The sequence below is a fragment of the Tachysurus vachellii genome, chromosome 6 (genome assembly GCF_030014155.1).
Source record: "Tachysurus vachellii isolate PV-2020 chromosome 6, HZAU_Pvac_v1, whole genome shotgun sequence".
Lineage (NCBI taxonomy): Eukaryota > Metazoa > Chordata > Actinopteri > Siluriformes > Bagridae > Tachysurus > Tachysurus vachellii.
Window position 1 is genome coordinate 5,581,279 of NC_083465.1, and position 17,561 is coordinate 5,598,839.

Sequence of the window (17,561 nt, forward strand, 5' to 3'; positions counted from 1 at the left end):
AATACTAATAAAACAAAAAGACATTTAAGACATGATGCGAACACTTACCCCTTTTGAAGCCTAAAGTATAATTATATAAAGGTCTTGATTCATGGTTAGTTCTGAACAAATCTAGTTTTAAGAATCAAGGATCAGCCAAAGGTCACCACACCTGATCAATTATCATCAGAATTTTCCATCTCACTGAAAAAGAACTTACATCACAGCATTGTGAAATGATCAAAGCTTAAGGTGCTGATTCATTTCCTATAACAGCACAGCTCTGACAAATTAGAAATCCTTAACAGGGTGTTATTGGTTCCTGATATATAACGTTGATATGGTTTTCTGCAAGATGTCTCTACCATGGGCTTCAGAAGAACCTTTCCCATTCCTTAAGAACATGTTGCACATTTTTGTTTTATTAATTTTACTCTTATAAATATCACTCTTTAAAACTGCTATAATGCAAGTAATTATAAGAACCAAAAAGAGGCAATTGGTTGTTCTTTAATAAATCAAATATTTTATTTGTTGCAAAGTACAGTGGTTTAAGAGGAATTTTTACAGAACTTGTGGTTTTAAGAATATATTCCATTTATTGGAATGTTATAGTGTGATCAGATCATGATTTAATCCATCTTTATCAAACAGCTCCTGACATGATCCATCCACATCCAGACCAGAGAGTCCTGGAGGTTCTTTCAATACCAGGTCTTCCCTTATGGCTGTGAACCTGGAAGAGCTGCAGTCGTTATTAATGCTGATAATGCAAGCTGTGGCAAAACTAATGATTCTTTTACAGGCCCAGAAAGTAGAGGAAATGTCCTGGAGCATCAGAAATTCTTTGAAGAGCTCATCCATTAAAACGATGCACATAATGGGTACAGGAAAGCTGAAAGACACCTACAGTAGCATCCTCACCCACCCCGTCATCTAGTATTCCCTGTTGAGAACCGACTTCATCACTGTCAATCCGAGCATTTTGAAGGTGCAAACTTGCATGCTGGCCTATTTACATATAAATTTTCAAGCTTCTTCTTCCTTCCAGTAACACAACCTATCTAACTTATGATTTAAAGAAAACCACTTTATGTTTAGTCAATGGCAATGTGCTGTAATGGTGTTCCATGTTAATGCCATTGCTGTTGCGTCTAGTCTGGTCACACCCCTTCAACACACCCTCATTGCCTCTAAATGAGGAGGATAACGTAAATCCAATAAGAATCCATAATTATAATCTTTCATAATAATCAGGTCTCCATTAAAACACTAATTTTTATGATCAAAGACAAAAACCAGGAAGATTCCCTCAGCTTTTAGAACCACAAGCAGTAAAAGGAAGGGATAAGTCAGAAGAGTGGATGCACACACGTCCCATGTGAGCATACTTTCACACGCTCATTCGCAGCTAGAGGGCAATTTAGAATACCGGTAGGGTTTTCAGTGCTGTGAGCAGCAACGCTGCACACTGCGCCACCATGACAGGACCAAGAAACAGATGCTATCTGGACATCAAAAGTATTTGAAGCAAATAGTCATTAAATATTTTGTCGTCTTAGTAAGTTTTTGCACAACGCCACCTAAAACACATGAAGGAGGAGGTGATTTGATCATTTACATCAGCAATACAGTGGACATGGCGGCTTGTGGGACCTGTCAGCCAACTAAATGAGCGTGAAATCACATCAAGCGCAACTGCGCGTTATCTGCTCCCACTTCTCCAACTGTTGCGTCTGGAGGTGGAGACATCTCTAAAGCATAAACAAGTGCAAGAGAAAAAAAGTTAACAACGCAGCCTATAAACTTCTGAAAAATTAAAGGAGTACCCACACATCCTATTTCTTTGAGATTGATCAAAGTAATTGCAGTGACCTGGGCTAGTCTGGATGTGCATGACAGATTCTGTGGCTAATTCTGCAACACAAGTCTATAGAAATATGCTAGTAGTAGAAATGTAGAAATATGCACTAATCATGTAGAAATAGAACTAGTAGAAATATGTATTAGAAATATGCACTAATCATGCTAGAACTCTACAATCGCTCAACACGTTTTGGTAGTAAATCATTTTCATGGCAAGTGCAACATAACTTTTAGCCTAAGGTTAGTTAAAATCTTCACTGATCAATTTAAACCAATAAAAAGAAATAACCAAAAAAGGGCTGTGTGTAGGGTGGGAGAGGGGGTGTCAATGAGCAGTTGGCACTATATGGGCAAACAAAAGTTTGTAGCAGTCTGTTTTAGGGTTAAAAACACATTTATTTCTCTCTTTTGCGCCCGCACGCACGCACACTCTCTCTCTCTCCCGTGCGCACTCGCTCGCTCCCTCTCACGCACACGTCGTATTTTTGGGCAATCTTTAGCCTAAAGAACAGATTTCCCCCCTTCGTTTTTCGTTTTCAATCAGATTTCCACGTAAGCTCGTTTCGGCGTCATGTCATGTCCTCTAAATAACACTTCGTGAGTCTGGCATTCTAATTGAAGTTAAAGAATTTTTGCGCGTCAGCCTGCATTTCGACGTATTATCCTGCTAAGTGGAAATCATTTGTATAAAATATTCCTCTGCAATGTCCCTCTACTACTTCCAAGCACAGGCAATTAGAATGCAAGTTTGGGAAGTGGGTCCAAAATGTAAGAAAAAGGGCACAGGCGCATCTGACAATCAGGTGTTCTTAAAAGTCAAATCTCCAACAGCTTGCGCAAAAACACCGAATCCAAAAATAAAGAGATACAATAAATTCTGAATAAATCAAAACCAAATCAATCCCAGTTTAGGACTTACCGCTGGCGGCGGTGATGAGACCTGCGAAAACGAGCCAGACGTGCTCGAATTTGCCCATGGCGGTGGCGTCCGCCGTTAATTCCGCCTTAATGCCGAGTTCTTGACGCCGATTAAAGCCGCGTATAGACATCCAGCTCGGGCGGGAAGACGAGGCGCCGCTTTAGCGGTCATATCAGCATCGGGAGAAAAGCGCCCGTGTAGTGCGCAGAGAGAAGGACGCGAGCATAGCGAGGATCACTCAGTCCGAACGGAACACACGGAATGAGCTGGAGAGAGACGCAGAGAGAGAGAGAGAGAGAGAGAGAGAGAGAGAGAGAGAGAGAGAGAGAGAGAGAGGCGCTGCGCATGGATGCTGGACTGACCCATCACACAACACTGTGCAGGGGAAGAAGACACACGGCACTGCTCATCTACGGAGTTTAACAAGAGCTAAGAATTACAAATGGCCTCTGGGATCTGATATTGACTGGAACAGCAGCAGCACAATAAGTACCCGAAGGTGATCCTAAAAGCACAATTTCTTAGCTACCCTAAAATCAGCGCAGTAAACTCTGCCAAGACTAAAGAGACCGGACTGGAGAATTAAAGATGCGCACTCTGATCGTGACACTCTGACTGCGAGTATGACCACAGCAGGTCAAAAAAATAAAACAAATTATATATATATATATATATATATATATATATATATATATATATATATATATATATATATATATATATATATATATATAGGGAGATAGAGAGAGAGAGAGAGAGAGAGAGGTGCGTTTTAATGCACAAGACCTCAAACATAAAAAGCATCAGGGCTCCAACATTACAGCATTTTATTAAACAATAAGCCTAATATTTAACAGCTGAATTGTTTGTTAATACAAATCTGTATTGATGGAGGATGCATGGATGTGTGGTTTTACAGGTAAAACAGTCCCAGACTGGAGGCTGAAGTGCGGTGTGTGTCAAATATCAAGCCCGTCTTACAGTGTACTTGACATTGAGTCCTCTGAGCCAAGCATACACACGTTTCAACTTTTAATCTTTTTTTTTTTAGAAATATATCGAAAGTTAATTGTCACTTTTTTAAAAGGTATGTCTGACGCATATTTTAAAAGGCACAAAAGTTGTACTCTTGAGGATACACAGTTATGTGGCAAGGATAGAAGGGAAAGAAAAGGACAATGAGAATGAATATTGTCTGGGTCAAGGAAGCCTAGTGGGCCTGACTGGTGTGCCAAAAGTCATCCTTGTACCCCAGAATTCATCAAATTGACCAAATTCAAGCAGCAAACAGGAAACATTTTTTCTAAACAAGCCTCCTTAAGCAACATCTCTAATGTAGCATGTACATCCTGTAAAAGAAAGACAGATTTTCTTGTTTTCCTGTTCACGCACCCGTCTGAGTATAAATGGTGTATAAATTCTTCCTCACCAACATAATGGGGGTGGTATGGTTAAAAGATATGTTTATCTGAAGGAGTCTGCACATATCCTTTTTCTTGGTGGACAACACAAGACAGTAAAATGGGACTTTGCTGCCATCTGCTGAAAATCCTATCACATAAAGAAGAATATGTAGATCCAAGAGTGCCTCCTTATGTATATCCTTAACTATATGTTTATGGCCGCTGTGCTAATAATGGAATCTGTATGGGCCCTAAAAATAATTTTAAATTTTAAAGTAATTCCAGATGGATTTTCAGAAGCAGCTCATTTTATGCAAAAAAGTCCCAAACTAATTTTCTGAGTCTATAAAAAAAATTAATGGATTAAAGGAAAAGGACCTAACATTAATATTGTTAATATTGAATGTACTTTGACATTTTGAGGGAAATTAAGCAAATTAACTTAATACTTACTGAATGTTCTGCACACCAACAACTTTATACAAATGTTTAAATACTAAACAACAACAACAACAACAACAATAATAATAATAATAATAACAATAATATTAATAACAATAATAATAACCATTATTTTATAAGTGATGTTTGTTCTGTTCTGAAAGCTGTATTATTGCATTTGGGTTTGTTCTGTAGACGGTAGTACTATGTTTAGCAGTTTAGATTTGAAAAGAACATCTGGCCCATACCTGAATGGCAACAATAAACCTACATTTTGATATTCTGTTATAGGTTCGAATAAAAAAAGTTAACACTGTTTAGATGTGAATGGATAAGACTATTTTATGGAGCCAGAGAATCGAGCAATCCAGTTACTCACAGATGGAGAACTACAACATTATTGTTTTAATGTCAATATAATGCATAATTGTCTATAAAAAAAAAAACAGCACTAGTTATACATCTTTCATATTTGTTTGACACAATCGCATGCAGGATGATAAAAACGGTGATAGCAGTATTACAAGCAGACAATACAATACAAACACAACCCTGCAAGAAAAGCCTTTAACAGATATGTTAGATATGAAGGCATATAACATCTGAACACCGATCCACAAGTGTGTTGTAAACAGCCTTCATATATGTGAAGCTGCTGTTGCTCATGTTAAACCAAATGATGTAGACGGTTTTACTCAGAGGATCTAAAAAATTGCACGTGGTACCACATACGGGCTTACCTCTTTCTATTTCCAGGTTCGATTGGTTCTTACCTAGTTTAATTCCTGACATATTACAGCCAAAAACAGACACAATCATTCAGCAACACTGCACAGCCAGAGATTAAAATGTGCTTGACTTTCAATGATCCAATGAACTCAAGCTTCACCAGTTAATATTTGTTGAATTTGCTGCACCATGATCCACCAGAATGGCCAAAGACCCCCTAGATGATGTGCCTGTCTGACTTGAAAAACACCCCAACCTCCTACTGTACCTCAACAACATGCGCTGTGTCTGCATTCATTATCTTTTTGTGGACTTCTAATAATATTTGTCACAAATAAGTTTGCTTCTGCTTCACACAGCACCTACTTATTTCCTTACTGCAATATTCTCATGTGTGCAAACCGCTGCACAGCAGGAGTTGCAACAACAGAAATTATAATATTGACTCATAACATTGAGCCATCTACAAAAAATATCGCCTTGCAATTAGGTTCTAGACACAACCATCACTCCAACAGCATGCACAACTAAGCTGTCATCATTGACATTTTTGATTTTTGAGACAGTGTTGTGATTGGTTTTTAATGAAGAATGAAAAATGTTTGATTGCTGAGTTCTCCTTCTTTTAGTTCTTACACAAATAGTTCATTTTTGTTAGTAACTGTTTAGTATTTGTTACTGATATAAATGCCAGACCATACAGAACACAGGAGTGCGCAACAAGCCGTACACTTCAAAGATTCTGTGTACTCAATCAAACCCCATTCTCAAGAATGGTCTGAATTATAAGACGAAGAACGTAAACATGTCCATCTAGGTCTGTCCATCTCCCACAGTGCATTAACCTGACTGGTCACTTAGAGTGCTTTGAAATAAACAGAATAGGGCTGGCTCTTTATAGGGTATGAGGAGTAGAGGCTGAGCTGAATAGACTGCAGCAGCACTAAAAGAGATTGCATGAGTTTCTGAAGAGTTTTGAAGAAGAAAAAAAAAAAATCATCCTGACATACATCAACACAACAACATCTGCCACATAAAGAGGTAGTAGAAAGCTGAAAACAGACACAGCACTCAGTATCCTTTACATTTATGGAGAGAACAGAGAGTCTCATGAAATTGTGTACTTTTTAGTCATACAACAATGTTATATTGCTGAGGTGATGCGAGATTTCCAGTGGGCCTGGAGTAAAATGTGATGCCCTGGAAAATCAAATTGTATCATCACTCAGTGCCCTTCCCTGGTCCGTTGCTATATTTCACTTGTACTATTTCTTTGCTTCACCTCAGGGTTATACTCTATGCTCCGTTTTAAACAGCAGCCAGGCACAACGGATGGTCGAACCAAAGCTCTGCTGTCAAGTTCAGTTCTGGCTTTGATGCTTTGAACTTGGAGGGCAAGAAAAGAGTGGAAGTAGTTTTTTTTTTTTTTTTTTTTGTAAAAGCCAAAACAGCAGCATTGTGATCAGATTTGCTGCACTGTATGGCTAAAGGTTTGTGTATACCTAACCATCACAGTCATACGTGGGCCTTCCCCAACCTATTGCCACATATTTGAAAGCAGACAATTGTATAGAAGGTCATTGCATGCTTTAATAATACAATTTCCTTTCACTGCAACCAGGTCACTCAAATATGTCCCAGCATGACAATGACCATGTACACAAGAAGTGAAAAGCGTGACTGACCGGCACAGAGCTCTGACCTCAACCAATGGAATTATATCAACACCATCCTTGCAGCCTACCACGCAATGAAAGTGTTAAGACAGACAATAAATCTCCTGAAGAGGCTAACAAGACAATCTGTATCTTTAGCAAAGATAGCAAGGTAATTAGTATCACACATGTAGAGACTTTTCTTGGGGTAATACTGATAAACTACTCTTGGCATTAATGCTGTGACAAACATGTTCCTAAATGCATTGCTGAATTTACTGATCATCTTATGAGGAGGAGGCATATAACTGTGGCCAAAAGTTTTGAGTATGACAAATATTAATTTTCAGAAGGTCTGCTGCTTCAGTGTTTTTATATCTTTTTCATACGTTTCTATGGTATAATGAAGTATAATTACAAGCATTTCATAAATGTCAAAGGCATTTATTGACCATTACATTAAGTTTATGCAAAGAGTCAATATTTGCTGTGTCGACCCTTCTTTTTCAAGACCTCTGCAATTCGCCCTGGCTGGCTGTCAATCAACTTCTGGGCCACATTCTAAATGATGGCAGCCCATTCTTGCATAATCAATGCTTGGAGTTTGTCAGAATTTGGGAGTATTTGTTTGTCTACCCACCTCTTAAGGATTGAGCACAAGTTCTGAATGAAATTAAGGTCTGTGGAGTTTCCTGACAACGGACCCAAAATTTTTATGTCTTTTTCCCAGAGGCACTTAGTTATCACGTATTGCAAGGTGCTCCATCATGTTGAAAAAGGCATTGTTCGTCACCAAACTGTTTTTGGAAGGTTCGGAGAAGTTGCTTTCGGACAAGCTTATTGTACCATTCTTTATTAATGGCTGTGTTCTTGGGCAAAACCCTACACACAAATGGATGCTTTACTGTAGGTATGGCGCGCAGCTGATGGTAGCAATAACCTTTTCTTCTTCAGACAAGCTTTTTTCTGGATGCCCCAAACAATAGGAAACGGGATTTATCAGAGAAAATGACTTTACCCTAATCCTCAGCAATCCAATCCCTGTACCTTTTGCAGAACCAGTCTGTCCCTGATGTTTTTCCTAGGGAGAAGTGGCTTCTTTGCTGCCCTTTTTGACACCAGGTCATTCTCCAAAAGTCTTTGCCTCACTTTGCATGCAAATGCACTCACACCTGCCTGCTGCCATTTCTGAGCAAGCTCTGCACTGGTGGTGCCCAGACCTGCAGGGGTGAATCAACTGTAGGAGACGGTACTGGTGCTTGCTGGACTTTCTTGGGCGCCCTGAAGCCTTCTTTACAAAAATGTAACCTCTCTCCTTGATTTGATGGTTGATTTAGATGCAATCTTATGAACAGGCAAGGATATTGACTGCACATGTTTCCTTACAGGTTAACAGAGGAAGAACAATGACTTTAAGCACCATCCTTAAGTTATTTGAACTTAATTATCATGACAGAGTGATCTCCAGCATTGCCCTCATCAACACTCACCTGTGTTAACAAGAGAATCACTGACATGTGGCTGGGCTGAAATGCAGTAGAAATGTTTCTTTGCCATTAGGTTCATTTATGTGGCCTAATGTAAATGGAACAGTTTTAACAAATCAGATAGCTATCGGATCACAGAAAACGCATGAAGTGACCAGGTGTAAAAAGACCCAGAGAGAATGTGCATTTAATTGCAATTCATCTGATCACTCTTCATAACATACTGGAGTATATGCAAATTGTCATTACAAAAACTGAGGCAGCAGATTTCTACAGTCTTAATATTTCTCAACAGACAATATTTCTGTCATTCTCAAAACTTTTGGCCACGGCTGTACATAAAGCTAACCACAATATTTATCTACTTATGCAGGATAATGGTCTGGAAGCAGTACAATGTCAGGCTGTAAAAGTCTTGTCTATATTGCTAAAGTGAGTTACTAGCCATCACTGACATCAAACCAAGGTAGCAAGCTTATTTCTAATGGTGGTAAGAGCTCCTGCAGAGTTGGACAAGCATGAATCAAAGTCTTTGGGAAAACAGCACAACATTAATTTTTGTAACATGATCTTAGGAACATGTTAGGAACAATTAGCTGTGCATGAAATGCAAGGACAAGTGCAGCAATAGAACTCATTTAAATATGCATGGGTGGGTATCCATGTCCTTGTTGACCATCTCTATAACAAATAAATTAATCAAATGGCTGTGAATATGCACTATTAATACTTCTTAATTTGTCATCAACACACAGTCCAGAGGAAAAGGTCTAAATTTCTTCCTTAATATCTGGAAATATAGTCTACTGGCCTACAGTGGCTTTTACTTCATTACATTTAGTCAGAGACAGACCTACATTTCTTTTTGCTTAATTCTTATAGGTATAGAGTTGATGGTGAAAATCATAGCAGTGTACATTTTGAACACAAAAAGCATTCCATACAGAAGTATTATCCAAGGACATTTGTTCATGATGGAGCACAAGTGCAGAATTATAAACTACTTAGTTATACATTCATGCAAATTACTATATCATGAAATTTAAGTTTTTACATTTTTCATTCTGGATATAAATAATTATTGAGCCAGCATTCATAATGTTCTCTGTAGCACTATTACAAAGTTATGGGGCAACAAGTAAAACTCACTAGGCTGAGCTGTGAATAATCATCTGGAGTAACAGTGGCCTCTGAATTGACTGAAGTACCCATTATAGGCTGCATTACTTTAGAAGTAGACAAACACAAACACCAAAGCGCAACTGACATTGCACAATTGTTAATGTCATAAACAGGACAATGTAGCCAATGGGGAACAGAGAAATAGCATGAAATTGATAGGGATAAAATGTGCTGGTATTGTATTCCTTAAAGAAGCAGCAGAGCAACCAGTCAGCAACAAGTTCAGTATCACAATCCAGAGGTTTTCTAAGCATTATCTTGGGTTGGTGCATGTGAAACTTTCTATGAATATGCTAATAATCCAATTCAGAGAAGTTGGCCAAATGGGGATCACTTTATAAAACTAAAATATAGAGAGATACAAGAATCTTTTTACAGATATTTTTGGCTTTATAAAAAAAAAATACATTTAATTAATTAATCACCAGAGCAGGGCCAACCACCATACTGATTTCACATCTAACATACCCAAGTAAAATTCCTGGAGAGAGACACTTTTTTTTTTAATGGGCTAGGTCTTCCAGTTCTATTAATGTAGCCTATTAGGTTAAAATGTGGCATGTCAAAATAATTTTTGCCATTTCTCCTTTAAAAGTTCCAAATCAGTTCCACTTTTGGTTTGTAAGTAAGTAGAGATGTTGGTGCATAGCAGAGATATTAAAACAATCTGTAAATAAGGTTACCTAAAGTTAATAATAGTAATAGTTTCTCATAAATTATACCCAATTTACTTGTGCTTTGTGCTGCATGAATTTCAGGGTGAATAGAGAAATATCCTTGTGGATGTAAAAGAGAAAGGAGCAGGTGACCTAAAGTAGAAGATTTTTACCCTCTGACACTATATTGGACGTTTTGTTAGGCTCTGAAGTCGTGGCTGTCAAAACATTATCAATTACATACTCCTCAGGTTGTTCATTTTGGTCAGTGCTAATTACCCAATATGGCACTTCTGGAGACCTGACTGGAATACACTGTACTTGTTTTTACTATTTATGAAAAAAAGAGCAAATCTATTGGGTGAAATTAGAGAAAATAGAGAATTGAATTTCTCTACAATATTAAATAAGGCAAAATGTGGTTTCTGTTGCAGTGGCTTTAACTGAAAAACACAGTGCTAGATTAGTGTTGAATTTATTATGTTATGTTTATTAAGGCCTCCCAAATTACTGATGATAAATTAGAAAGCAACTTGGACAAATTCAAGTACACACGTGATCGTTTTAAGAGGACAGTGTCAAGATACAACACCCAGTAGGGCTAACCTTAACTAGACATACTTGGATGCATGACACCTACTGAATTATCGTCATTAGGATATGGATGGAGTAGAACAAAATGAATTACTGTCAGCATGCTGCTGAATTTTAACCCTCATCATCATTTTTTTTAATAAGCTTCAGAAATCACTGCTGCTATGGCCTAGAGGAATTAGAGAAATCACCAATAGTCAAGGACCTGGTGCACATTATTGACAGATAACATTCATCAATAACAATGTCCTGCCTAGAACCCCCCAATCTTCAAACACATTGGCAGAAGACACATTTGTTTGAGGATGTACACTGCACTAAAGGACAGTTTTTCAATTTTTACTGTTCCTATAACAACAACCCGAGAGTGCCACCCATCACATCCCCACCCTCCCCAAAATGGTGTAACACTACACAGGGTAGAGATGGTCAAGCCAGAAGCTATTACATGGTACACTGCATAGTTCACTTAGGTCAGGTGGTTATATATCAATCACTGCTGCAGTGGTAAAATATGTAAGCAGATGTTACTTAAATGGGGAGGATCTAGAGCTGAAAATGTTCAAACTTAAACCAACAAATCAGATACAATCTCACTTCAGGGATCATTCACATTAAAATTCCTAACTAGATGTAGTGTTCAAGTAAATATATTAGCAGGGGTCTAGAATACAAAATGGACTAAAGCTAAACATTTATAAAAAAAAAAAAAAAAAAAGAGGAGGTTATGAAATTCTAAAGTCAAGACGTCAACTAGTTAATGATTTTTGCCACTATTAGTTTGAACCAAGTGTTAGACAAAGCTTCAATTTGGTACAGTTTTCTTGTAATACAAAACACCATATCATAAATGCTAGCAACACCTCCAACCAATTCACAAAAGCAAGCATATAGAGACTCCTTTGGAAGTGAAAATTTTAAAGGCACAGGGATGGAACTGGACATGATCCTCCTCTGTGATAACCTTAACTGTAACCAACGAGAACCTCTAAAATATGGAACACCCTTTATTCAACCAAGTAAGAGACATTGGATCAAGTCAAACGCAACACTCTGTTTATATACTGCAAAAAGGAACTTCTAGCTGCACCCACTATGGTTTAATGGCATGATAAAAAGCATTCTCATCTCTACTATTAAACCAGGATGTGCAGTTTCATGTAGTTAAAGATCATCAAAGGTAGCCTTTAAACAAATCAGTGTTTGTGACTATAGTTTGTTGCCCCTGAATGGAAGCTAATAGTTTCTAATGATGGAAATGAAGCAAATCCTAAACCATCCTGGTGTGTGGATGTACTTATTGAAGGCAAGATTGTATAGGTACATAAATATAATAATAATAATAATAATAATAATAATAATAATAATAATAATAATAATAAACAATTAACTAGTTCAAAAAAGCCTAAAGCTGACAAATAACATTGGCATTTATTCTTTATAAAATTAACAATCAATAAATAAATAAATAAACAAACAAACAAACAAGTGAAGAAAAAAGCTATATTTGCTAATGCTTGGAAGGGATCCATGGATTATTAACAAAACAATAATGGCAAGAGAGAGAGACAGAGAGAGAGAGGAAGAGGACGAAGAAGAAGAGAAATAGTCTTGCACATATCTTTAATTTAGAAACATTATGAACGAGTGAGGTTGAGAAATCGTCAGAGCCAGAATTCGCACACCAAGCTCATAGTGCTGTGGAGGGTCATTGTGGTAGGGTTCATATATATATATTTATTTTATTTATTTATTTATTTATTTATTTATTTGCTTGTTTATTTTAACTCAACTCTTCTTCTGGTTTAGGCTAAACACGTTTATAGATAGAGACAGGACTATTACACATATGGTGTGCTTTACTAGAAAATAAAAATATTGTAGTTGTTTTGCAAATGACGAGTATGCCTCTTCAAGAACACCACAGGATGCTCTTTTGCATGCTAAAACAAGAAAAGAGATCACCAGGGATAATAAGAAATGATATTGCAAGGTTTTCTTTCTTGAGTTCTAGCCAGGTGGGAGCTATTGCATTCAGGTCCACTGAGAAATCACATGAAATTTGCAATTAACCACGAAAGCCTTTTGTAAATATTAGATCACTGACATCTTAAGCTTCCGAATTTAATGTACACTCCAAACTGAGAAGCTGGAACATGCTTGTCTTCTTATTAGTGGCAGAGCAGTGTCTGCTCGTGATGTGCCGTTGATTTACTGTGCCGTTCATTTCTTTTTACGGACTGCAGATTAATTCAGAACGACTGCTATTTCACATCATTAAGCATGAATAGCTGGGTTTTGTGTGGATATCTGAAAGGTAAAGGACACTGTAGCGTGTTCTCTTTATAAACGTAAAAGGTTAGATCTTACAGTGTATCTGGTGAATGTCAGGGTGACTTCACATACAAGGACCTCAAGGACATTCCTTTATCATAGAATAAGCATACATGTATGGTATTGTAAAGAGACAGTCTTTTATCTCTTTTGTTTTATGTAAATTGCATTCTGAGCAACAGCACATACATATGCAGTTAGATTTGTCTGTTGGCTGTCTGACATGTTATTGGCTTCATAGCATCTTTTTCTGGGTGGAACGGTTTAAAAAAAAAATCTTGCTGGAGTGCACCGTTATGACAGGCAGTGTGTTGTCAGCTTATCTGGTGGCCTCACACAGACACACACTACACAGTGTCTTTGTGAAACAAAAATAGTCTACACCTCTGGATGGAGTTGTAGTCCATGGCAGGCACCTGCTTCCTGTTAATCACTCAGTGTATTTAAAGAATAATTTATTTTTATTTCATTTCGATTTGCAATTTTGGAGATTTTTTTCCGTCTTTTTTCTCACTTTGTGTTTTCAACCTTTTTTTGCCATCCAGTTTTGCCTTTATTGCCCCGTTAACTTGACATTTTGAACTTTGAAAGGATTTTGATAAAGAATCTAAAGAAAACAATTTGGATGAATAAATAAGATCTGTCTGCCTCCAAGTTCAGAAATAAGGTTCACTGAATAATATGGCCAAAGTCTAAGATGTCATTAAGATGGGACGGTTCTATGTAGAACCTGACAACAGAATCATTATAGGAAGGTTTCCATACAGAACCTGTTTGCAAGAACCCTTAATGATCCAGTTGAACCTTTAAGAAAGCTGTCTTTCTAAGAATGGACCAAGAATTGAAGGGTGTGATTTTTTTTTTTTTTGCTGTTTTTTGTTTTTGAAAACTTAAAACAAAAATCAGATATTTTAATCATATTTTTAACCTTCAAAATAACTACAGAAAGTTATTTTGGTTAATAAAAAAGTGGATAATACCCTTCAGAGTACTTAGTGTAGATAGAAACTGTGACTACACCAGCTATCTATTGTTCAGTGTGTTTTTCTAGCAGTCTGTTGTTGTTTAATTTTATCAGTTCTAATCTCCATTTGTCTTTCTGGTGTAAAGTGGCTATACTTTACCTTGGTTTGCCAAATCTGAGCTCATCATGTTTGTGTCCATTCAGTAGCTACTTCTCTTTCAACAGTGAAGCAGAATTTTTATTCTGCCCTTCTTAGTATTGTCAGGTTGTATTACACATATGTTCACTGGTTTAACTGTGGTGTTAATTGTGTGTTAGGAAGCACTGACCATCAATAATCCATCATTTGCAGCCCACAGGCTTTCAATCAATAGCCAAACAATGAAGAGGATGTTAAATGTCACCTGCTTTGTACTTGTACATGTAATTTGTGTATTTACACATTTAAGAAGAAAATGAGGTGAAAACAAAATGTCCCATTGGAGACATGTATACAAAACATATTTTAGAATTTGTAATTCTAAATTACAAATGTTGGCAAACACTGGTAAAACATATCTTGTTTGAGTGAAAATTAGCTGAATTTTTGTAAACATTCAGCTAATTTTCACTCAAACAAGATATGTTTTACCAGTGTTTGCCAACATTTGTAATTTGCAATGAGCAGTGCTTCAGAAGGCAAATTGAAATTTAGTTTCAGGTTTAAAGAAATTAAAGAAGGTTGATGATAATTTTTTCTATATATCTATTTGTTAAACTAAACATGGATAGACTAAGGACACATTAACGAGAGTCACATAAAAATTCATTAAATATTTTTGTTCATTTGACTGCAAATCGAACACTATTTATTTATCTTTTATTATTGTTTTATTGTTCTCATTATGCCATCTGTGAGACCTTTTGATGTAATGCACACTTCACTACTAGGTTCACTGTTGAGCTGTCAATGAATAGATTTGCACCTCTTAATTTTGAATGTAACATTCAGCCATCACTGCCTCTATGCATCAAACAGTACATTGTGCCACTGAAGAAAATAAAAGCAGCTTCATATTGTTGCATCTCTCAAATAACATACGTTAGCAATTATTTACTTTCTGATATTCGATATATGGTTTGAGTTCAATGGCTTTTAAGTTTTCAGTGATCTAGAACAGGGGTTGGCAACCTTAAACACCCAAAGAGCCATTTGGACTCGTTTCCCACAGAAAAAAAAAAACACAGGGAGCCACAAAACCATTTTGACAACTAAAATGAAGATAACACTGCATATATTGGTTTTTATCTTTATGGAAAGTATAGAAAAAACTGTAGTGTGTTGCATTTATGAAATCAGTGAACTGCTACAGAGTAAACAAAATTTTATTTCTGCAATCAAACAAAGATATTTTAAAAACCGTTTAAACTAACCTTAACAAAAAAGACGCTGGGTTGAAGGTTACTTTCCAAAAAATGTTCAATGTCTAACTTTTCGTATTCATGACATCAAAATTTTAACTTGCCGGCTGCAGAAAACCAAAAATGCGTCTGCTTCTGTTTGTCGGATTTCGCAAGTCGGCAGTTATGACGCATATTTTGAGCGACAAAAAAATTAAACACGGTTTATTTTAATGCAGGGCTGTCAAGTATCACGCACTGAGAGTGACGGTGACAGAAAACTTTGACTATTTATCATATATTTAATATGCCACAGCGCCCAAAATGTATCTGTCCGCACCGATGTCTCTATGGAACCGGGCAGGAATCAAGTGCGTCTCCCCTGGAGCTCTTAGTCGAGCCTGACACTTATCAGCCAATCAAAAAAAAAAAAGAGGCTACACAATAGCCAATCAGAAAATAGCACTATCTGGGTAAGATTTAATGCAACAACCAATGAAAAAAAGCATATTCATTAGCTAGGGTATTTTCATGCTTTGGAGATGTCACACTTGCCTGTCTTCAAAACTTGAGAGCCCTGTTAATGTTACAAGAGCATAATAATCTTAGAATTACATTTTTTTAAAAACGAACTAACTAAAATAAAATAGATTTAAATTAAATATTTATTTTCCAAATCTACAGGGAGCCGCAGCAGAGGGATGAAATAGCCACTTGCGGCTCCGGAGCCACGGGTTGCCAACCCCTGATCTAGAACAATTCATTATCTATCCTACGACCCTGCCTGAAGTTTCATAACAGATGTGTAATTAAGCTAGCATTTACGTGACATAACTATAGATATTTTATACTGTATATTTGGGGTTATGATGAGCTATGGCTGGAAGTGAGTAAAGTTATCCATAAACAACCACATTTGATTGATATGGACTCATTTATGCAGCTGTTAAGTGTGTTGAAGTAGCCTGTTGTTGATGTTTTACAACCCGAATACAAACTGAAAATGTCCTGTCCCCCAATGTGTAGTGAGTCCTTACCAGTTCCCAACTAAAGTACGCAATATGCTGATTCACATCCTAGGGAACTGAGAGATGCACCCTTTCAATACCATGAATCTACCTTAGGTAATATGTTTCAAGCAATGATCTCTGCATGGTAAAACAATTATTAACCATTATTAACCATGTTAACCATCTAGCTACATTTCAGGTGCCATGACTCTCAGTTGTAGAAAATTTCAAAAAGTAAAATGGACAAGCTTGTGAAAGTGACGAGATAGAGGCTATGTCTGATGGAAAGGACCGATCTTACTATGTATAACCTGCTAATATTGTGTTAATAGTTACAGTATTGAACTATGCCACTATGTGGAACAGTCTTCTGTTCTACATAGCTTTTTTTGTGCCATGTATGTAGCAATTACCACAGTAGCAAAAATGTCATTGTATGTAGATGTGTAACTAATGACTTGACTTAGTGACATGAACACTCATTAGATTATTAGAATATTATGCTGTCAATTTTACAGAACAGCCTCATGTCTCTCTCCTACTGTCCAAAAGCATCACAGGTGGATTGGCTGCACTAAATAGCCACAAAGTGTAAATGTGAGTTTGCATGGTGTGCTCCAATGGACTGGCATCCCATCACTTCCTCCAGGCTTGCACCAAGTGTTCCTTGGATAAATACATTAATGAATAAATAAATGGCATGATTCTTTTCAGCACAATACTTCTGATAAAAAAAACAACAAAAAACTGACTCTCTATTCAGTTTATTTTCTTGTTTTGTCATTCTTTTTGTGCCTCACAACCACGTGTGTTTTTAAGTGATGCATAAAATACTAGACAAAATCGTTTGCTTCATCAGACCATAAACCCAAACAGAAAAATCAGCCTCAACAGTTTTCAGGTATACAAAATTAATGTCCAAAAATCGTTCACAATTTGCATAGAAGATTCTCTTATCTATG

At 36.9% G+C, this 17,561-nt stretch overlaps 1 protein-coding gene across 2 annotated transcripts in view; it reads right to left on the minus strand.

Annotated features, from left to right (window-relative positions):
• Positions 1-2,988, minus strand: part of csmd1a (CUB and Sushi multiple domains 1a) — a 304,313-nt gene extending 301,325 nt beyond the window's left edge. For both annotated transcript variants that reach the window (XM_060871844.1, XM_060871843.1), the window contains exon 1: positions 2,765-2,988. In XM_060871844.1, the coding sequence (XP_060727827.1) occupies positions 2,765-2,894 (130 nt within the window). In that variant the 5' untranslated portion in view covers positions 2,895-2,988. The remainder of the gene's footprint in view (positions 1-2,764) is intronic.
• Between the last annotated feature and the right edge of the window lie 14,573 nt (positions 2,989-17,561).